General features: G+C 47.4%; 1 protein-coding gene across 1 annotated transcript in view; it reads right to left on the bottom strand.

The window, feature by feature from the left end:
• Positions 1-826: 826 nt before the first annotated feature.
• LOC111267115 (latrophilin Cirl) overlaps positions 827-23,573 on the bottom strand; it is an 89,556-nt gene continuing 66,809 nt past the window's right edge. The window contains exons 2-6 of the mRNA XM_022845119.2: positions 10,308-11,449; positions 9,238-9,421; positions 7,733-8,846; positions 3,427-3,823; positions 827-3,021 (exon numbers count right to left, since the gene is read on the bottom strand). Of these exons, the coding sequence (XP_022700854.1) occupies positions 2,131-3,021; positions 3,427-3,823; positions 7,733-8,846; positions 9,238-9,421; positions 10,308-11,449 (3,728 nt within the window). The 3' untranslated portion in view covers positions 827-2,130. The remainder of the gene's footprint in view (positions 3,022-3,426; positions 3,824-7,732; positions 8,847-9,237; positions 9,422-10,307; positions 11,450-23,573) is intronic.

Below are 23,573 nucleotides of genomic sequence, written 5' to 3'. Positions count from 1 at the left end.
GGGGGGGGGGGGTAGTAAGAGTATATACCTTATATGGCTGGAGAGCATGAGTGTCCACAAGGGCATGCATATCACACATAGAGAGTTTAAAGGTGCGCAGCTTTTTCTCTATATATATATATATATATATATATATATATATATACCTTCACTCATCTCGTACTCGTCTTCTTGTTTGACCCGTGCTATTTTACTTCTTGAAGCTAGCTATAAGCGCTGAGCTCGCTGTGACACACCACAGGCGTAGTTCAGTTACTAATATCCCTTTTCATAATTTATTCCATAGTAATTTAATTTCCTTTCGTTTATAGTTAAAATAAAAGTCAGTTAGAATTAGTTAATACTGTTACTATTTCTTGTTGATAACTTGTGGCTGTTCATATTTATGTTGTTGCTTTAAGAAGCACAATTTACATTTGCTGCCATCTTGACCTGTCTTGGCTTTTACTCTTCTCCACTATGCGACCCAGCACTAATCTATATGAATATATCAACTGGCCGGACTTGTCGTAAGCGTTTTCCCCCTTTTACCACTCGGGCTATACAGTCCTCCTACACTGATGATGTAGGCGTCATCAAGCGTCTCCTGCGCTATATGCCCCCCTCTAATGGTGAGTCCCCGATCCTGGAGTCCAATTTCATCGTCACAGCAATAGACGTTGTCCTTTGTTTTCCGTGGACCTCAGCCTACGCTCTTCTCTTCACTGCTTCCTCTTCTTCCGTGGTATTCTCTGCTGGACTGATTCGTTCCAATCCCGAATCTATACATACATGTATATCCAGTTCATGTCACAGAGCCCGTATTTGCTTCTTTCCTTATTCGTCGTTTAATTGTTTTTGAAAAAGAAAAACACTTGCATTTAAGAATTTTTTTCCATCGTATATATCATCTCTATATCATTATATGGGTAGTTATATACAATAAACATTCGGTTGTTACATTACGATGGCTGACTGGGAATGGTCGCTCGTGACAAATACTCGAACATTCGTGAGCAACGCATAATCATCGTATAACCGTTGGGCCGAAATTTGGAGCTTGGCCTCTCGGCGAAGAACGATGAAATCAATTAACCCACGTCCCGATTCTCGTACGTCTGCATTCGATGACCTCCCGTTTGCCAATCGAGCTGGTCACTCATTGTAATTGATCTTCAAGTTATATGTATTATATTGTCATCGATCGGCTTTACTTTTTTGGTAATACCCAATACACGCCACGATTTCTCCAATATTTCCTTGTATCCCCCGCATTTCAGACTCTTATTGAGGGCAAACAGCACGTGTTGTTGTCACGGGCACGGATATATATCCAGATGTTAATTCTTCATTTTCTCCCCCCCCCCCTCTATATATATATATATATTTGTCGATTGATTCGCGGGGCGTCACTTTATACGTTTCTCTCTGTGTAGTGTGCCTTCTGTGCCTAAAATCATTGGCAATTAACATAATGTGATCATCGATGTTATTATCAATTTTATTAATATTGTTATCATCATGATTATTATTCAAGGTCGGTCTTGTGTTTCTGCGTTTGGCGTATATTTACAGGATTGGGTTTCTATATTACACTTACTCATTCACATGTACTTAGTTGACATATTGAATGGTTTCGTGACGTTACGTGCACCGTCCAAGCTCGCTCAACAAGGTAACCTCAAGCTATGGATGTGTGTTTCATGCGAGGCTGTCGTCGAACCACGTGGGAACCCCAGCTTCACAGTGGCCTCTCATACTTTTTTAGGGCAGAAGTATCTCGGACAGCACAATTCCTACTTCTGTTATTTGCTGGTGCTATCGGCAACACAAGTGGTGGCACTTTACTTTAACCTCGAGAGTGACTAACGTACTTGCGTGAATTAAGCGCTGGGCAAATGCGTTCAACAAGTATAACGACCGGCGAAGAGACATTTCGATGGTCGAAGTCCCGCGCCGACGTTTGTCCTAGCCATTGCACGACGTACTACAATCAGCCTCCTTTAGCATAATTTTCAAGCTGCTTGTTTTTTCCTATGGCAGGTCGTTCGGCTCCCGCACTCCTAGCGCCCCTGGTCGGCTATTGCCATCCTCTACGTAGCTAATATGGTCGACAGAGTGGCTACTCGACACTCGGCAACCTTTAATGGCTCAGCAATCGGTACTGAGATGGTTGGGCGTACCCTGTGGCGGAGTTTGGGGCTGTGGCGCGGGCGGCGACGTCTGACCAGTTGGCGACTGTTGCAGTTGCTGCATCTGGCACACGACACGTTGGCCGTCAAAGACAGCCATGACGAGCGGATTAGATGCAGACCCATCTCCGCTCAATTGGCTCGAGTGGTTGCTGTACACTCCCTGTTGTTGGCTTTGTTGTGCGCTATGGCTGGGATGCTGCTGCTGAAATGAACCGGCAGGAGAGCCCCACTGAATGAGCGGCCGCTGGTCAGAGTGGTGACTCACTTCGGAGGGCGAACGCAAATGCAACGCTTGCTGCTGCTGTTGCTGCTGAAGGTTGTAGTCGTGTTGCAATTGGCTGAGGTTAAGCTGGTGTTGGTTAAGCTGCTGGTGCAGTTGGGCGGCTTGGGCGGCGTGCATGGCATGCAGCATTTGTTGGCGGCCCATGGCATTTGGGTCTTGATCCTCATCTATCGACTCGTAGATGTGATCGATGCCTTCCAAATGCCCATAGGGCGGCGGCGGTGCCTGTCGAGATTTTCCCAGCTGCCCGCCAAGGGTGTTACACTTCTTGCGGCCAACAGCAATCGCGCCTAGCGTATTTGGGCCGGCGCTCGTAAGGTGCGGACTTATACCGTTTAGTTGTGCCAAACCCATTTGGCTACCGGCTATTATCTGCTGCTGATGCTGCTGTAACTGCTGCTGTTGATGCAGCAGTTGATTATTACGGGGTGTCGTGCGACTTGAATCTAGAATAACCTGGGATGGGATGACGTTTCGTCGGTCCAGCGTGGCGGCTCTTGGATATATTCCCGACGTGGTGCAGATCTCCTGGCCTTTCTGAAGGTTCCAAAATTGACTCGGAATCTGCAGAAATTCATTAGAGAAAATCGAGGATCATGCACAGATAGAAAAAGAACATAGCAGAAGATTAATAATTGCTAATTGTCACCAAAAGCTCTTACGATTCAGTCTTACTGTATAATCATCAATGTAAACTCTCAGTTAGCGGCTAATTAGTATTCAGTTTATTGAAGGACAAAGCGAAATGTTTGTACATCTAGAGAGACGAAATGTGCTATCTAAAGAAACTGAATTGTGATTGTTTGAGATACCGTAATTGAGATACCGAAGACATTCACAACCACTCTTAATAACTAGCCAGTAGAGGGTTTTCTGTGCTAGAATATAATAAAAATATACTAGTTATATACCTATGCTGTATATAAATTTGATACTTATATGGTGTATTTAATAAGACTAAATACTCACGGTGTGTGTTGCGGCTGTAGCTGCCTGTTGTTGTCCTAATAGTGTCTGGTGATTTGCCGTGGTGAGTGCCGTAAGCGTTGGGTGGCCATTAAGTTGTCCGCGTCCCGAGAGGTTGGCTGGCAGTCGCGCCCCATCGGCGCTATGCTCGTGCAGACCCATTTTCTCCCCTTTAAGACATTCTGGCAGCCAGGAGCAATTGACAACGCATTTTCGGTATTCGCTTTGCACTTTGTCGTTAGTAAAACAGTGAAACACGAAGATACAGAGGCCCTGGATGCTGTTCAACACAGTAAATACGTAAGCCAGGGCCACCGATTCCGAAGTAACGTAGACTAATCCGACGGCCCAAGTAAGTCCGAGCAGAAATACCAAAACGGTGGCACCCCGTATCCAGATCCTGAGGGGAACGCAAGCGGGGGTTAGAAAACTTATAGTACTTGAGCAATAACTTAACGAGGTGTACCATAAGAAACAGAGAGGGGCTGATGACAATAATCAGTAGAAATATAAAACAAGAGTCCTGGACCGAGGAACAGATCGAGTCCATTAAGCCAGGGTCGTCGTAGTAAAAGGATATAAGGAAGAAATATACCATTACGGTAATATAAGTTTTAAGAAAATCAAAGAAAATTACGAACGATAACAGACAGTTACAAAAATTGTAAGTACAGGAAAAAAACGTTAAGAGACAAAAAGGTTAAAAGAACAAATAAAAAAAAACTATTCAAACCAATAGTGTACTGGGCAGTAGTGATTCCGGAACCAAGCGTTTTTGTGAACTTTGGCGGAGGGCGAGGTATTAGGGAGACAGATCATTGACACGGTGAGAAAACGAAGGAACGCATTAACAGAAATGCTATGAACCATCTCTATTTTGAAGCCATTAGAAATAAATGGGAGGTCTGACAGGACGCCATCTGCAGCAAGCCGCAGCGATAAGCGGACCGAGACAGCCAGCACCGTACCATCAGCCACTCAAGCTTGGTCTGACACGGCAGTTGCTGGCGTCCCCCGTTCACTGCCAGGTCTTTCGTCTAACCCCGGCACGACACAGCACCCGCAACTAAGCTTGAAGCTCTTGTTAGCTTAAAGCTGGCTGGCTGGCCGGCTAAGCCAGGGTCTGACGGCGTACGTCGACGTCTACGTCGACGAAGTAGTAAGTGGTCGATGATCTGACGAACGGGTCAGGCAATGGGATCGATCTCGTAGAACTCGCTTGACTGCACCTGCAGAGACGGAAACCCAGTTCGGCTAGGTTCTTGGCTAGGCCCGGCCTGGCCGGGGCCAATCGACCCAATGACGGGCAGCTAACAGCAAGGACCAGTGGCAGGAGTACCAGCAGCATCAACATAAGTGTAATTGAATAAATATGCTAATCCACAACGCAGAGACAGGGAAAAAGTTGAGGGAAAAACGAAACGTGAGTGGGGATCTGGATACCAAAGATGGAAGAGGATGAGTAACCGAGAAAAATGTACCCTGTTCTCTAACCGTCTTTGGTGCTGCTGTTGCTGTTCCTGCGACCCCAGGACTGGTAGCTGTGTCGGAACGACAAACAGACCCCTTTTGTGATCCCCGATCATATCAGAGAGCTTTAAAACGCAGCTGGAAGACAAGAAAGAGAGCAGAGGGAGAAAATGGAGCAAAGAATAGTGGCTAAGTGGGGAGTGCAGTTGCGCTTTTCTTTTGAATTTTTAAGAGACTTCAAAAGCAGAACCCTCAAATACAACGTTAGCTTGATTCGCAGTAAAGAATAAAAAAGACAAAAAAAAGACTTAACAAGTAAATAGGATAAATACAACAGAATGGGTCGATTTTCATACGGTGGGCGGGGGTGCATTAAGGAAAGAGAGGACATTTTTTTTTTTTTTTTTTTTTTTTTTTGCTGTGGCCCAAATGTAGCTAAGGTGATGCTCTAGAAAGAATGTTGAATAACGAGAGATTAATGTGTGTAGGATTATTTAATGTAGTCAAACTTTTTCAACTACTTACATGCAGATGACACGAAGGCATTATTAAAGTGCTCGAAGGTCTAGAGTAAAATAAAACATTAAAATTTCTGAAAGTGAAGAGTATAACTTTCAAGCAAATAGGTGTCTGGTGAGCATGAGGCCATGCAGTTGGGTCACAGCTGGGTTCTAGTCTAAGGGTATGTATCAACAAGCATGTGCTAGTCACCCTTCCCCCCCTCGTAAAGCACGAAAAGGGCTTACTATAAAGATACCACAACAGAGTGGAGAACAGTGAAAGGAGCGCAGGCTATTTTGCTCAGCAATGATCCTGCTGAGACGATCAATCCGATAATCATTTGGCATGATGATTCGCAGGCATTCTAATGAATACACTCGACAGCCGCGAGTGCTTCATTCATCACATTCAGCGAGCGAGCTAAAGCTAGGGTAAAGATAGGCAGATGCAATACGTCGCATCGCGTCCATAATCGTGTAACGAGCAGCAAAGAGAGAAATTGAAGTAGAGACTTGTCCTTACGCCAGATGAAGGCTTCGTATGGTGTCGTCCGTACTGTTTTGACGGAGCCGACCACCCACAAACACAGACACAGTCGTACCGCGCAGATTACGATATAGATGGACAGAAAGATGGAGCAAGACAGTCGGTCGTAGATACGGGGAGTGTGTCAGTGTCAATCAATCAGTGAGTGACAGATTAGAGCGAGGGGAAGCAGAGAACGCAGCGCGCATGGATCGCGCACGACATAACCATCGCAGAATCGCGCGAATTGTAGAAGAAGGATGTTGAATTGGTTTATTCGTTCGTCGATCAAGCAACGGTCGAAATGATATGAATTTCAATTAGTATACAAAGACCGACAAATGATGATGAACGGACCGATCGATTGATGTGGTTCAGGGAAGTCGGAGTTACAGAGCACAGTTATAATAAAATAGTAGAAATATTATGGCACAAGAGTGCACCGAGGCGATATAGACAAATGGCCGATCAGAATAGAGAAATAACGCGAAAAAAAAGGGTTGTCAGATTTGCATTCGATCCGAGTATTGCATGCAGTCAGTGGCAGCAGAACAGACGACGTTCAGACGTTGCAGACGCCAAATGTTTGTTTGTTTTATTTTATTTAGAAATAAAGAAAACCGACGACCAATGGGCGGTCGGTTCGTCGGTCGGTCGGTCGGTCGGTCAGTCAGTCAGTCAAAGAGAAGATGTTCAGCGAGAGAATGACAGAGAGAGACAGACAGACAGAGATAGACAGAGAGAGAGAGAGAGAGAGAGCGAAGATCACGGTTTTGTCAGAAGCCCATGATCAAAGTGTGGGAAGACAGAAACAGATGAAAATAGAAAGATGGATTGAAGTAAGTTGATAGATAGAGAGAGACAGAGAGATAGAGAGAGAGAGAGATAGAGAGAGAGAGTGAGATAGATAGATAGATAGAGAGAGAGAGAGAAGAGAAGAGAGAGAGAGAGAGAGAGAGAGAGAGATAGATGATCGCGCACAGTCAGTCCATGGACAGGAGTAGCAGAGAAGTGACACACAGCGGCGTTCGTTCCGGAAGAGAAGAAGGTGGTAGGCGACACAGAGACAAAGAGTAGTAGTCCCAAGTTAGTAGACATCGTGATGATGATGATTAGAGAAAAGATTTAAATTTACTGTCGTGCAGCAGTTGGTGGACAAACGCTGCGTGTCTAGAGTCAAAGTCAGAAAAAGAGAAATATAGAAAGATACGGCTGGCTGCTTTCGTATTTACGGATCCTAATACTAGGTGTAACTGTGGCAGATCGGAACATGAGGCTGGTCAGGTCAGTCAGGTCGACAAATATTCTGACTGGCACCAACATCACTTAAGATCCTTTACGACAGTCATGGCCAGAGTTCGGTGCAGATTAGGGAACAACCAATCAACCACGGCACCTCAATAGCCAGCCTGACAAATACAAATATCAGATAGAAGCAAAGACAGAAGGGACGGACGGCAGAGAAAGTTTTGGGGACTGATTATAACGACAATAGTTATAGTTGCACCGATGTATCGAAGGAAAAGAACAAAGGTATAGATACGAGAGAAAGGAGCAGCAGCAGCAGCGGCAAATAGAAAGAAATCGAGAAGATTGGAGAGAGAGACAGAGAGAGATAGAGATAGAGGGAGAGAAAGAGAGAGAGAGAGGGAGAAAGAGAGAGAGAAAGAGAGAGAGAGAGGATGTAATGCGCAATACATCATGTGCTACTTCATTAATACTGCACAGGCTAGTCATTGACTAAGAGGTTACACTCTACGTAAGTTAAAAGAACACATTCTACAGTACAGGCCAAACAGTATACTAGACCTACCTGAGGTTGGATAATTTCGAAGTTTCCTTTGTTTTGACGGAGTTGGCCAAGCTGGCGTGTCGGCACATTGTGAAGATGGCCACACCCAAGAAGACCAGGTTGGCAAACAAGATCGCCACGACCGGGCCGACGAAGCTGAGGACGAAATAGTTATCGGCGCGCAGCCAGCAATGCTGCGACGTACCATAGCTAAACGGATCGACAGCGACAGATACACCGACGATGACCGCCGGTACTCCGTACGCTAGCGGATAATACCAGTATAAACGGGACTTCTCTAAATCGAACACTTCGATCAGCATCACGTACAACTGAAAGCCCTCCAGGAACATCCACATGAACGCTGCTAGAAACGTGTAGTGCAGTACACCAGCAATTACGCCACAAGTCATACGGTCGCTTGTCCAGTGGATTCCGAGGACGAAAACGATCTCTGCCAGTAGTAAGCACAGGCAGAGGTTCTTGTGAATCGCAGCACGATCGCCCTTCAGGCCGCGGCAGAGCTGCAACGCTAACAGCGTAAGTGACAGGCAGACAATCGAAACACAACAGCCAATATAGGTAATAACCTGCAGTGCGGATTCGCCGCCATACGACGCAGGTCTCGGACGCACGTCCATGAGGAGGGCAAAGTTAGTGAGGTGATTGCAAGCGCAAATCGTATGAGTTGCGTTTGAGTCCTCGATCCAGCAGCCCTCAGCGGACCAGTCTCGCTTGTTGAAGTCCCAGAAGATACACTGAGGCTCAGTGGTGTTTTCAGCGACTTCATGCTGCAAGACGATGCGCACCGGGTGGGCAAACCCAGCCAGGCGCGGTCTATCCAGAGTTGCCGATAGCACTCGGGAGTTGACCACGCGTGACACGTTCGACGGATCATACTCGCCATAGAGGCCGGTGTATGGCGGGAAATTAGTTCCAAGAATGGCATTTATGCGCTTGTATAAGAAAAAGGCCACTTTCACGAGGCCACCACGTGAATGCTCTAGCAGTGTTGACTGCGGTAATGTCAACGAATCCTTTGCTTCGATCCATTCCGTAGATGCTATATCACGAGGTTCGGGGAATCGAAGATCACCCTCCAGCTCATGTTGAGCTACGACTTTAACAGCTGCAACTGTAATTATGATAGGAGCGATGTGAGAATAAGAAAACGTTGGCTTAACTCAGAGTTGTGATTAATTGTCGTAATAACAGTTATACTATTGCTATACATGTTCGTTTCGTGCATAGACATTTTCGAAATGTAGCTAGGCTCCTATTTATCCGATGTAAACCGTAAAGTAAGATTCTGTGTTAGATGCATTTCCACGTCAAGCATTTTATACCGGTATACGAAACGGTTCTTTATCGGTCTTGTAATAATAGATGAAGTAACAAATTTGTTGATCTGGTTTTATTGATCGGATGGCGTGGTGATACTTATAGATCCGACATAATCTGGCAATGTTTACCACCGCCGGTAGCACTCTATTACCATCGCCTACACGTGCTTTGTGCTTACTTACCAATATTGTTCTGAACGCGACTATAGTTGAGTGGCGAGTACTGATTTTTGAGCATGAGAACTGCGTTTTTCTCTAGTGCTTCAAGGAGCGTTGAGGCAGCTGCCCGCTGTTCGCCAGAAGGAAGGTCATTCCATGCGGCTGCCTGCTGCTCATCCAAAATGTTGGAAGCGAAGTCGATGACGGCCTGCAACAGGAAAGAAAAACCATTTGAGATATGGACGAGGAACTGTGAGCTGACTAACGAAAAATAAGCATCCGCACGGTATATAGCGGGCGAGAAACAGCGAACGTTTTTGGGGGGTTGGCCTCGCGTGAGTCTGGACTGCTCTGTCTAGTCAACAGTCTCACATTGGCTGGCGTTGCCGGGCGAAATGTTATGACGGCAATCTGCGCGTAATCGCAGCACTAGGCTTAGGTGCACTGGTCGAGGGCAGCAGGAACACGAGCTGCCCAGTTGGTAGCCGTTCAAAAAAGAGAAAGAAGAGGCGGCTTGAAGGGCGGAGTAAATCTAAGGTGGCGCTGTAGAAAAAATGGAGCAACAAAAACGCGAGCAGCAGAAAATGGCTCCTCGAGGCAACCGGGTATTCAAAGAAATGCCCTAACCCAGTTTTGCAGGTCAGAGGGCTAGGTTGCCCGCAGCAGAAATGACTTAGGGCAGAAAGCACCTATGGCTACTGGCCGGAGAGTAATGAAACTTCTTCCACGAATGGAGATGGTATAAAGAGATCCACGGTGCTTACGATGGCTGCCAAATCAAACTGCTCAGAAACCTGCGCACAGTTTTGCTGCCGATCACCTTGTCGTTGGATACTCAAGTTTGCCACATCCTGAATACTTATGACGTCGTTGGCAACGTCCCACCCACAAAACGACCTTATTCGCTTCGCTTAGTCTATATAACATTACACTAGAAGCGATTGTAGGTAGTGTTCAACAATTGAGGAAATGCCGACGTGTGCGCATGCAGGTACTGCGGTACATTGTCGTCGTACCACTGACAATTGGTGTGTGCGTGCAATAATAAGTGGTAAAACGAGCGACGGGAGCATGGACCAGTAATAAGCACTTACATTCATAAGCTCCTGAACAACCTCCTGGCGCTGATGTGAATCCGTAGATTCAGTCAGGCGATCTTCAACGCGTGCTACAAGCTGCTGGATCAAACTTGTCGTATGCAGTAGATCTCCGCCAAATAGCGGCTTTAGATGAGACTTCTCTGCGAGCTCATTTGCGAGGTTGACCACGGACACAGAACCATCATGAATTTTCACTTCTATATGGCGAACCCAAGCTGAGTTGCAGCTGCTTAAGTCGGGAAATTCAGACAGCCACATAGGTGGATTGGAGCCGCATTGCCAGCTTGCCTGACCAACGCTACCCATCGGGCAGGGATGACTGGCCATTTCGCCTTCGCGAGTCCAATTCCAAGCCATATCTCGTACAACACGCGGCGGACAGTGTGTCTCTCGGCCGACGGGCGTCTCTGCTGCGTCTGGAGTTACTCCAGCTCCTTCTCGTGTGAAAACATCGATTGTCGTAGGGTCCTGTGTCGTTGTGGTGGTCGTCGTGCTCGTCGCCTCGTAGAGCGGATTCGGCACTTTAATCTCCGAGCGACCGCCGAGCGGCGGTGAAAACGTAGCGATGCGCGGCGGCTCCCGTGACGCGATAGGCGGAGGTTGCGGTGTTTGCGGCGACGGCTCTGGTTCATCGTACTTTTCGTCGTACTCCGAGCTCGGCACCTCCGTTAGCGGCGCTAACGATGAAGGCCGAATTATTGGCGGGGGCGTAGTCGACGGCGTGGGCGGTGGTGGAGGTGACGGGAACACCGGCAAATGCGCCGGTTTTCCTCCGGTGATCGACGGGGGGAAGATGATCAATGGCGGTTTATATGTCGTCGTGGTTGAAAGTTCTGGAACGCACTGGTAGTGCGCTTCCAGATACTTCTTTGTCCCCGGGCACGGATCATCGTCGAAGAACTCCGTTGCCGCAGACAGAGTGCACGACTTTTTCTTTTCGCATGACATCTGCACGACCCGAAACGAGCGTCGTGACATACAGTTTACGCTCCAATCGAGGCTGCCTTGGGGATTACAAAGCGAAATAGAGAAACGGCCATAATTTGCTCGGATCAATCGTATGATGTGACTGTCTTCGCAGGTGATGTTCATAACGCCACCCTCGCATGCGTACGTCGTCAGGTATGTCGTCTTGTCTGAAAAGTAACGTAAGATAGTTTCATTAGATAAGTGTTCCAGATATTGCCTATGCTATGCCGTTTTGTCATATAATCATATAGATAACCGAATTTGATTGATCAGAAAAGACTATCCATATGATTCTATCAATAAATGCAATGGTATCGATAAATCGCCTAGTATAGTTAAGTTCTAGTCAACGTTCGAGACGTCAACAGGAGCCACATCCAAGCTTTGAATTGAAGGCTTTAGCCGAGAAGAAAGGGACGATTCATGCTAGGGCAGTGAACCAGCACGTGGAGACACTGGACTAGTTTTCCTTCGGTTCTTCTCTTTATCTAATGGTCTGTCTACCAAATGAAGAGATCTTTCTCATTTTGAGCACATAGGGGTAACCTTTTCCACTTTTTAGTCAGTTGTGACGCGGTGAGAACATGTTGGCTGGCTGACGAGGCATATCTTTCTCATAGTACCCTGTGCGGTCAGGCAGTGAATTTTCGCTAGATTCACTTGCTTGCTAGGCTTTTGCCAGGCTCTAGCGAATCTGCCCTTTACTCAGTCAGTTCCTCACACAACAGCCAGCCTCCTTCTTCGCCTATGACTCCGCTTCAAACGAAGAGGATTTGCTGATGAGGTGCTTAGGACGCCTGGAAGGTCCATCGGCTAGCGGCGGACTGAGTGCGGTAAAACGACAAAAAAGAGACCCTCCTCAGAGAGCCGGCAAGCGGGAAAGAACGGGCAAAATCGAGCGAGCAGTAGAAACGGCGGTTTTGTGCTGACAGTACGACTAGTCTAGTGCAGGAAAAAGACGAACGCGAACTGATCTGCACTCGGCAGACCAGAATAAGCAGACTCTTGTATAAAGAGAGGAGCACGTTAATTCCAAATGAGCAATCGTACTCCTCGCTGTTAGCCGACCATCGAACACACTTCTGCCATTGCTGTGAGTCGGCTTGCTGCAGTGAGATTTCGTAGTCTACCCGCAGCAAGGCCTCAGCCTCAAACTCTTTTCACCTATGGGTCAAATGCATCTCATTCTTTGAGGACTTCCTTCTTGATTTCCAGCTTACCCATTCAGATCTTCGAGCAAAATGAGCTTTGAGCAATTACCGAAGTGCGAAATAGCTCGATGAAGAAGAAGAAGACAAATGGAGAGGGGAGAGAAAACTAGAAATAGGGTAAAAGCTCGCACGAGACTCTAGCTGAATTCTCAAGCGGTAGGATTGTCCACTACCGTATACACAGATTGCTGCACCACCAGTTAATCAGGATACTAGTCGCGCACTAACTTAAAATTAACTATGTGCTACTTTACTATAATATAACACGATATGACAGTAGTTCGAAACCAGAGCGACCACCGATCTTTTCTTGACTACTTGAAGGACAACAGCCGCCCTTATTTAATAAATTAAAGCCAAATCCCATTTCCTCACAAATATATGTCCTTTTATTTGACCGAAGCTTTTATTAGAGCTCTTGCAACAATAAGCCCGTAGTTTGAATTTTTCGGCGTACGACCTTTTCCTAAAATCTAGCGAAAACTCAAATGTGAAGCTACACCTATGTTGTGTACATGAGTATCTTGTCGCTTCGGATCGATCCATTCCGAAAGGGTGTTCCCACTATGGTATCGAGTGCAATTTTTGCGCCATCGTCGCGTCCCCTTTCCATCCAACACTGTGATTAACGGATTACGACAAATAAAGTCTACTTTTTTGGTAGGGGGTTGGTCTATGATGTTAGGAAGAGGAGATCTATTGGACTTGGTATAGAGCAAACTTCATGCACTTACCTGTAGGAACGGGACGCCTAGGAAGTGTACAAGTAGAAATTACATTATTACTACTCGAATCAGCTGGAAATAGATACGTGGTCTCCATTAATTACAGGTAAAGACTGATCGATTTGTTTGACTATTGTGTCAAGCAAACCGGTCAACTTAGAAATACTGCACGATTTACAGCCGGTAAACCTCACACCATACGTCGACTTGTCATATAGCAGCGTCTTCCATTGTTAGAGTTTACTTGTTCAAGAGGAAGCAGCTGTTGGCGTGGTGCGAACGAGTGTGTCAGACTGAGTCAACTTTCACCCAAGCACGTTGCGTCTAGCCGGCTTGTTGACACGCTGTGTATCATATTTAATAAGCCATCCGCTTCTAAATACTGTCCTGCTCTATAGTGATAAGGGATGAGCAGCAAAACTCATAGTAGTAACGAGAATCGATCAAATTAAGTATATCCTCAATGAACAGACTTGACCATCGATTATTCAAATATACCATAGCAGTGAAAGTGGGACGGGATGAGGTCGCGACGATCCTTTCCCTAGCATATGCTAAGGCTGTCCAAGGCGAAATGGCCCTTACTTGGTTGGCGGAATGCGTTCTTTGAACCTAACAAACTCCCGGAATGCTCGCGGGAAGAAGTCAGGTGACCTATTAGCTTTGCTAACTGGGTTACATGGCGTTCAGGAGGAAGATATTTCGAGACCTCTCGAAGGGAGAAAGACCAATCCTTAATCGCCATGCACGTCGTCCAGCAGCAACCGAACGAAGAAAAATTACCGTTTCATGTAAATTTACTGAAGATGATGCTCCTGCTGCCGCTGCTGCGTGGACGGTAGTGATACGCACAGTTCTTCACGCAGGTAAGGCCGAGTACGAGGTCGTCGACTAGAACCTGGTAAACGAATGCGCACTTTTCTTCACAAAGGTTTACCCGTCAGAATATTTATTGCGAGGATTGCAGTTTGACTAGAGGGCTATTGGCGCTGGTATCGAGAGCGAAAGCGGAGGTTGCGGAACGATGAGGCCTACTGACCCGTCGTCCCCCTGGCTTTGAGGTTTTCCACATTGTACCTAAGCGATGTCTAGCCACTTGTAATCCATTCTATCGCATTCTACATCAGTGCCGCTGCTTATAGCATTACCCTAAAAGTGCTATGGTTAGGACGGACTTAGATATGACGATGGTGGCTACGGAGTCAGGAAAGGTAGCGAGCGAAAGCGAAAACCGACGCCAAGAGCGGGAGGAGGCTCACGGAAGGAATAAGGAAAGCGGAGAAGAATAAGCCAGGGAAAAACAAGTAGGTTCTTGAGCGAGCAACTTGTTGCCCTACGAATAGCCACAAGCTTTCACGCAGTTGCCTGATCTGGCTATCTGAAGGCTGGCCTGTAGCTGCTGTCCGCGCCAGCCGCGTCATCCGTCTCCATCGTCATTACTTGCGCAGCGGAAAAAGTAACCGAAGCGAGCTATAACGTCACAGAGCTTTGTTGCTTTTGCTATTACGAACGTAGTAGAATTACTCACTGCTAGGCGCTGCACTCGAAGCAGGAATGCTAGTTTGCCTGCGATCGACCACTCACACGAATGTTGCGTTTGCTGAAAACGGAAGCTGCATTCTACGTCAGCGTGAACAGCAGCCGTAGAGGACAAGTGCAGCTACGCTGTGACGCATAGGGTAGCAAGCGAGACATGGGATAAAATAGTAAGTATCGTCCCCTCTGCTACTAGAGGAAAACTTGAGTGGCCTCCGCTCTGGCTCTGTCCCTAGCTATACACTACGGAACCCATTGCATTGCTTTAGCTTTTTTCGCTTTACGTACCATCTCGCTCGCTTCTGCCGCCTCTTTAACTCTTTCCGCTAGTGGAAGTTACGTGAGGATGTCCCGAATTTTAGTTCTTGTGGCCTTTCGGCTTGCGGTACACGTTGTGCTATAATGTGGTGCGTGGGTATGACGTTTAAAAATAAATTAAATTCCAAAAACCCATTCACGTATTCGGCGCACGTTGACACGGTGACAGGAACCTTTCGAGCTGTCCGTGTTGGTGGCATAGCGATGGCAGGAGTTAGACAGGTGCCGAGAGGAAAGCGTCCAACTGTATTGGCAGTATTGCGGGCGGCGAGCTACTGCTACGCCAATGAAAGCGGTGGGTCTTGCTAAAGCCGCCAACGGCACCGTGGCCTTCGCACGTGCCACGCTACTATCACCGCGAACGGTGAAGTTAACATCATTTTGAGTTATGTGACTCACTCACTACGATGACTTCTACTTAGGCGAACGACGTTAGCTCGCGCGAATCGAGCGCTGTGGGTAGCTGGTGACAGCTGCTCCTGGGGCCGCCAATGGCAATGAGTATCAATGCGGTGCCAGCGATGCAATGGTCGGCGAGGCATCTGCGGAATTTGAAGGCGATAAAACTCATGAGAGAATGAGTTAGAGCGAGAAAATTAGAGAAAGAGCGATGTGTACTTAACGGTGAAGGACGCAGAATTAACTTACTTTGCCATGAATCAATAAGTTTTCAAAATACTAACTGTTTTCATTTACACTAATTGTGTGGATTATAAGTGTTTATGTTTTTGTCTTGTATAAACATTTTTAATTATGTAGATATTTTTATATACAGCATTTCGAACGTAGATAAACAGTATCTGTACTTGCTTGGGAAAATAGCACTGACTTCCGAAATAAATGAAGATAGCTTTACTACAGGAAACACACAATACGCCATAAGGAAAATAGAATGAAATAATTTAACCATTTGCAGCAACGCCAAACTATACGCCTTTATCGAGTAACACATACCGATTTAGACTTGTAAAGATCTAGTTGTTGCCTTCTAACTCGTCTTCTAGCTCTGACGAGATATTAAATTGATGAATACACACACCGGTGCCATCTGAACAAGTCTATCTTGCTGTCTGATCAGCCGGCTGACGAGTTAACGGAATCCTGTTATTGGCTTCTATCGATGAAGATCGGCTACTGCTCCTTCCCTTCGTGTTGACGTCAAGTGGGACATTTTTTAAAGCTGCCCATTAGGCAATCACATGGCGAAGTGGGTACTTCATTAAGCCTTCAAACAAACACAGCAGGAATTTCCCTTTGACCCAATGATGCAACCTGTCTGTTGGGGGCCTCATTCTCTGTTTACTAGCACAACGACTGTTAGCAATCCGTAGGTGCCTACGTGGCTATTGCAGCAACGAGGTTATATCATAGCGGAATAAACGTTGTACCGACCTTGTGCTTTGACAAAATATTTACCAAGGAAACTTTTAGTCACCATCATCATAGCTACCCGGATGTTTTCGACCAGCAGTCGCGGCTTTCGCCAGGAGTCACGCAGTGTTCGGCTGCTCGACCTGTTGACACCCTTTGCAGGCAGCTGGTTGTGGGCGTCAAGATGGATCATCAGGTTCGCAGGTTTCGCTAAGTTCGCATTAGCTATCCAACCAAAGTGGACCATGACAAATTAACAGCACAGTATCTAGCAAATTGAGGGGCTGGTGACGAATCGGGGGTTAATAATAGCAGGCGTATCAAGTGCTACGCTCGGTCCAAGTTCGTCCGTATATTTCAGCAACGTTGGCGTTATGTAGTGGCAACCGCGATGACCGAAAGCCGTCCGTTTACGGGAGGCAAATTAACCGTTGGTTACCCTAACAGTTTTATCAGCTTTTTCGGCTAGGACAGAAACTAGCTAGACTTGCCAACCAATCACTCCTCTGTTACCGCTACGGCTGTGACTGCTTTTATAATTTGGCAGACTGCAGATCTTATGGAAAAAAGAAGGCCTTTTGGTCGTTAAAGTAGCCAATGAGACCGTCTATCGGAGACCCGTCACTCAACCAGCAGTTGCCCCACCAACAGCAATTTCCACCAGCTAGTCTAACATCGAGGGCCGCTTCAGTCGCCATGATGAACCGTTCATATTGTTTCAGGATGCAGTAGCTTCCCGTAGGGAAGGAGAAGACTGGACGTCGTGGGTAGGTAGGTGGGCGGCCGCCGCTAGCGTTACAACTAGAAAGCACCGGTTGGATTGGCAGGGCCAAAAAGCCGATAAAGGACGGAAGGTAAGCAAGCCGAGTACGTAAGTAACTGCTGGTGTAGTGTCGAGAGACTCCGACAGAAAGAAACAAGTAATTGTATTTTGAGATCAGATATCGGTTTATGACTTTATCAGGCGGCAAGTCCGTCAACATCAGTGTACCGCGTGCAGGAGCTTACATGTACACTTGTACACACGAATACCGCTCACGAGCAGTTGCAAGTAACGAACCCCTAACTACAGCCATCCGGTCAGCAGCAGCTGAATGCAAACAAACGTGAAGTAACCAAGCTGACTGGCAGACAGGTTGCGCACTCTCAATTGAACTCTCGACAAGGCCAACAGTGACACTACCGCTTGCAGCTCTTTAAACAACGGCAGATATTGTCTAAAGTGAAGCCGGTCAACATCTGCTAGTTCAAAATCAAGGACAGGTAGTGGTATAACACACATGTTGCCGCAATGCTGCTCCCATCACGTAGAGTATCACGCCGGAACGCACACGTTACTACCCCAAGGCACAGCACAGAAAACGCAATAACAATTTGAGCCACACAGTAGAGACGAGGCTGCTATTCAGACCTAGCAGTATTTGAAAACGGGGCTATAGAATGATAAGAAGTATTTGAATCTGTTTGAAGAGGTACCGCACAGGTGATGGTCTCGATATAGTCAATAGAGTTAAATACGTAGTATGAACAGTATATACTAGCCGTAATGTTAGCCTCGGCGTGTGCCGTGAGGCACATTCAGTGAGCGGCGGGTTCCGGACGACCACAAGACGGGGCCTAGACAGACAGACAAATATTAACCGACAATTTATATGAAATACCGGTCCCGCTTCCCTCCATGGCCTGGACTCAGCTGCGTGCAGTAAACTCAGGTGCGCCTTATTGCCATATGGTAGCAAGGGCGTAAGGTTCTCACTTGGTCGAGATCAATGCCACAGGCAACCAGAATTTGATTTCGTTTCTGGGTATCCGTTGCTATTTGCGGCCCCCGCTGCTTTTTTAGGACCCGGTGGGTTGGCGGGTGACGGCGAGGTTAGCGAGATGCGGCTACGATAGTAAACGATATCTGAGTAGATTTGTGATCACCCACAACAACTGGCAATGCGGTGTTCAGTCTTGGATCAGCTGAATCGTATTAGCATCTATTTGCTGTTCCCTTTCTGTCTTGCAGGTGATATGAATGAGTGATTCAAGCTTTCCCGCTCACATGTCATTCATTTTGTTCTATACATATTTAGTATATGCGAGAGCTGTCATGGGAATACTAATGGTCTGCAATGAAGTTCGTTTCCTTTTTTGTTGATTTCTATAAGTAATCGCCTGCTATAGTACTCAAGGAGAAAGAGAATTCAGCAACCAGCTTGAAGTTTTCAGGAGACAACAGATAGTCAAGGAATCCATTAAAAAATAATCGGTGGCGTTTCCGCACCAGAATTGCCCCTTTAGAATCCCTGCCTGCTAGAATGCTATTGACTTGATGTTGACGACAGTTTTCGGCGTTCTGCTCGAACACTTCACTTATAGTTCTATAGCATGTTATAAAATAACACACAGGGCCGAAAAATGCTGAAAATCAGGACAACATTCAGTGAGTTTGGTGGAGACCGTTGGGCGCAATGAAGACTACTAGCCTGAACAACCCATGATTCTCTTAGCACCTGCAGCTTTGCTAGGCGTTCAAAGTAGCACGGGTACCACTTTTCATGCCCAACGTTGAACGACGGTGCTTTGTTTGTCCTTCGACGCAATCTCACTTTGAAGTCAAAGGCCCCACTACAACATCGCAGTTACTGCTGCTATTGTTGCCCAAATATTAACGCTAGCCCCATTGACTACCCCTACGTGGACGCTGTTTTTCGGATACAGTCCTACCCAATGCTTTGCCTTCCTCGAAGTTCCCGGCTTGCTCGACCGTAGAGTTGCGTGGCCCATAGCTGGACAAACCTTGCTACGGTTGCGACGACAAACGCGTAGATAGCAGACACAACTAAAAGCAGCAAAGGAATGGTCGTTCTAAGTTAAAGCAGTAGCACCACCATCATCACCAAATATGAGCAAGCGGAGGTTGGCAACTGGGACTGGGGAAGAAGGTGGAGCAGATAAGGTAAAGCATACCCTTCCGTCGGCTACCAAAGTCTGGGCAAGACTTCCTATTCGGTTGCTGTGTGCTGCTACTACTGCTGCTGCTGCTGCTTCCTGCTCAATCTTTTTTCTTTCGTGGCTTTTACCCATTTCCTGTCCCTGTCTTTTACCCGCCTTCCTTTACATCCTGTAGCGAGAGGGCCTCCCGCTTTACGTTAAACTTCGCCTTCAAAAAATCGCCACTATGATGGTGCCAGCCCCTAATTCTTGGTCTTTCGGCAGCTCCCTGTACAGCGGTAGGTGTTTTTGTCAACGTAATCAAAACTTACGTCGAAACGGCCGAATGAGCTCAAGGTCTATAAACGAAGATTTTAATGTGTGTACCAACAATTTATAGATCAGAACGTTAATGCACGACTTGTCTAAAGCATGTAGATTAATTATATTCAACTTATACGTATCACTGTTTCTAAAAGTTCTGTAGAATTGGTTGCAATTATACAAGCTCACTGTAACCTTCGCATTTCATAGCAGGGAAAGAATAGTATTACGCTGTTAGTAGCGTTTAGTAACAGTCTTCATGAATGAGTATGGACTGAGACGTGTATGATTAGATCAATGTATTACTGACCTCGACGTACATCTCTCTATATACTATGTGTCTTTAGCTTGTTGTTATATGTATATATATATTAAGCGGGTGGTGAGCATTTCGTGAGTTTGCCACGTTTTTCTCCTCTGAGACTACTGTTGCATGGGAGTTATCTTTGGCGGCCGGCTGGCGCGGCCGGAGGCTGTTGTCGTAGCTCGTATACGATCTTAGCCTAAAAGCTTTGTGCCCTTAAGGTGCCCTGGCCGCTCCCTCTACCATCGGGCATCCGCCCACTTGTTTTACCGCGTTTGCCAAGCCATGTCTCCTGTCGCCTCTCCCCTTTTGCCTTCCATACCTGCCTCACTCTCTGGCTCACCACCCCTCATCAGGACGACCGTGGGCAGCAGAGCCGAGATGATGATCGAATAATTGATTTATCTCGTTAATTAATGCACGCCACGACATCATCAACATCACTGCGTTTAGCAATATAAGCATAGCAATCGAACGACAGTACGAGCAGCTGACGGCAGTGGTAAGCCGATCGTCGAAATAAAGGACAGGACGAAAGAGCACCCATCTGCTACTGCTACTGCCGTATGGAAAACATTAGCAGAAGCAACGAGCAAAAAATATAAGTCAAGCGCAATTTCCCTAGTGTTCCTAGCTTTTATGGAGCGTTTTCTAACTGCGTATATGCTGCGGCTCTCTGAGCTGAGCATAGATAGATATTGTAACGCACCGGGTCCTCCCTTAAGTTCTGCTACTACGACACATTCGTCAGTACGTTTCGTCTGCGCCAATATTTCGCCATGATGTAAGTCGCCGTAGCGCATGTTAGTTGTGCAGCGACCAACCAACCGCTCTCCGTTCATCGTATCGCATTCCAGCACAGTACTCTCATCTTAGGTTGTCAAGGCTACCTCTACCACCCCACCGATTAATCCGGCTTTTAGCTACCCCTACGCTTTCCCTAAGAACTGCTATTGCCCTGCCTTGTCTGGAGCCCTTTACCTCCGCCATTTCTATTACCATTAACGATGCCAACTGCAGTGGCGCATCTCTAGGACCGAGAGGATGGTGAGTAGACGCTAGGCCCGCTTAGTGATCTTAGACGCTTTCGGGGATGAAAGGAAAGGGACAAGACAGAGGCAGGGACGAGATGATGCAGCAATAAAATACCCCCACCATGACCGCCACAGCTGCTCCTCTTCTGTTCCCACTGCGAGTGGCATCAACGACAGCAGTGGTAGCACTTTTGAAGGCAATGATCTGGAAATCTCCTCCACTCCCCCCTGGTTGTTTTCCCTTCAATTCCTGGCCCTGCACCGTTACCATCTCGTTCCCGTCGAAGGTTGTCTTGACTGTTGCCCCCCCCCCCCCCGCCCCTCTGCTTTAGTTCTATCTTCTCCCAGCATTTCTCGTTGATGCCGCCAGCGACAGAAAGCATCCCATGAGGGTGGCTGCTGTGGCGGCGGCAGCCGCGTCGCCCTCAAGGGGATGGTCCACGGCCGCACCTCATCAGGGCTCTACGCAGCGTCGGTGGAAGTAATAGCAGCCGGCGTCACAGTAGCAGAAGGCGACTTGCCAGATTGCACTGAAAATCGCAACAATGACTGTAAGAACAGCGGAAGCAGCAACGAAGACTATGTGCACTACTGGGGATTCAGTTCCCATCAGCGCCGTCGAGCCAATACCACTAATTTTTCTGATGACTCTACCATTGCTCCGGCTAACTGTATATGGCGCACAGCAACGGCGCCCCTTACACCCACAACCACAGCCATTCCTGCATCAACATAGGGCAACCGAAACACTCCAGCTTTAGAAGACACTCTACTCCGCCAAATGACCAACATCGCAATAGTGATAGTAGCAAGTGCCCCCTTTTCCTTTAAGCCCCTTATTATCACACTGTCTACACCCTTCTTCTCTTATTTTCTACCAGTAAGTCCATTCTGAAAGTGCGTCTATTGCTACGTGTGGTCTCCACACACTACTTAAAACTTGTTTGTAGCGACTGGCCAGAGGTCGGTCAGTGGTCTGAAACGACGCTGCAAGTTCCTGTCGCAATCTGGAATAGTCATTCTTAGCGCGTAAAAAGCCTAAGAGTCTGCAAGTGGATCAGGAGAACAATGTGCGATGAGACCGCCTGCTTGATCTAGGAAGATGGCTGCAGTTGGAATTAAGCTACGGTTTGTTCAGACCCACTCACGTATATATATATATATAAATGTGTCTGTGTGTGTGTCGATCCCAATTAGATACTTCCCGCCCTATGTTATGTGTAGACCTGATCGGGTGGTCGAGCTGTGGAGCTGAATGTCTACACTCGAGGGTCCCAGTAATTGGACAGTCACGTGTCGGTCTCTTTGCAGCAGCTGCTTCGCACCTTTGTTCGGTGCCTATATAGTACTCGTTAGAATGTTCCTTCCTTTACGAACACTATATGCCATCCATACCTAAGAATATCCTAAAATTCTTTCTCTTTCCTCAGCAGCAGCAGCGGCCGTCGCTCACAGCTCAACCTCACTGCTGCTGCGGCTGCCCCCCTTTAGTTGCTTCAACCACTCAACAGACAGCCCTATGCTCAGCCCCGAGCCTCCTGCCCACCTCGTACTGAACCTCACCTTACCTCTGCCATTGTTAAGTTTTTACTTGAATTTTTAAGCTGCTGCTGCCTCTGTTCGGTCTCTCTCGTGCGCTCGCGCGCGCAATGAAGAGGGAGAGAGCGAAGAAGAAGCTGGCGGCGAGATGAAGCAGCAAAGCAGTAGCGCCATGTGCTCTTCTTAGGTACAGAAGGTCTGTCCCGTCCTTCTTGGAATGCGGCCGCCGCCGCCGCCGCCGCCGCAGTCCTGCTTGCTTGCCTGCACGCGCCTTCTGCTTACCGCTATCCTGTGCTCATGCAATGTGCAGCGGGGCGCAACGAACAACGAGGCACCACCGTTCTAAGTAGAAGCTATGGGGCTACCGGCGTGCCGCACTAGTAGTGGTGGTAGCAGCAGTGGTAGTTTCAACCCGTGCCGCTGCTTCCTGTACGGGCGTCCAGTAGCGGAGGGTTTGACCGGGGACTTCGTAACAAGTCGCTGAGTTCGTTCCTTGATTTCGATGTTCGGACGAATAAGCGCGCTCCCCATTTCGCCGTTGCCGCCGCGACCAACCTCGCAGAGCACAACCGTATTGCTTCTCTGCTCTCCGTGTCTGCTTGCCTAACTGTCTTAGCAGTACGGTGGTACCCTGTGATGCAAGGTGCCTTCTTTTCAGTTGGGGGTAAATGGGAGGTATGCATCCAAATTCATCGCCCATTGCCAAGTCGGGCCTAGCGAACGAACGAAAAGAATTGCCTTAGACACTTATAGCGGCGGCCTTACTACCTTCATGCTGCACTGCACTGTATACCGTTGTTCAGTCTGTTTGGGTCGTGAGCGTCTGCGTGGATTCAGAACTTCGTTTAGTCGACCACGCTCGTCCTGTTTCTTTGTCGTTGAGACCTCTCTAAGAGCTGTTTCTTGGTGGATTGCAGCAGGTGCAAAAGCAGACGGAGCTCTAGCTTCAGAATCAGCACGGCCTGGTGGCGCTTAGAAAACGAATACTAAGCGTAAACTTTGTAATGGAG

This window comes from Varroa jacobsoni, unplaced genomic scaffold (genome assembly GCF_002532875.2).
Source record: "Varroa jacobsoni isolate VJ856 unplaced genomic scaffold, vjacob_1.0 scaffold_1148, whole genome shotgun sequence".
In the NCBI taxonomy this organism is placed as follows: domain Eukaryota; kingdom Metazoa; phylum Arthropoda; class Arachnida; order Mesostigmata; family Varroidae; genus Varroa; species Varroa jacobsoni.
Note: the sequence above shows the minus strand (reverse complement) of the source record. Positions and strands in the feature narration are given on the sequence as shown.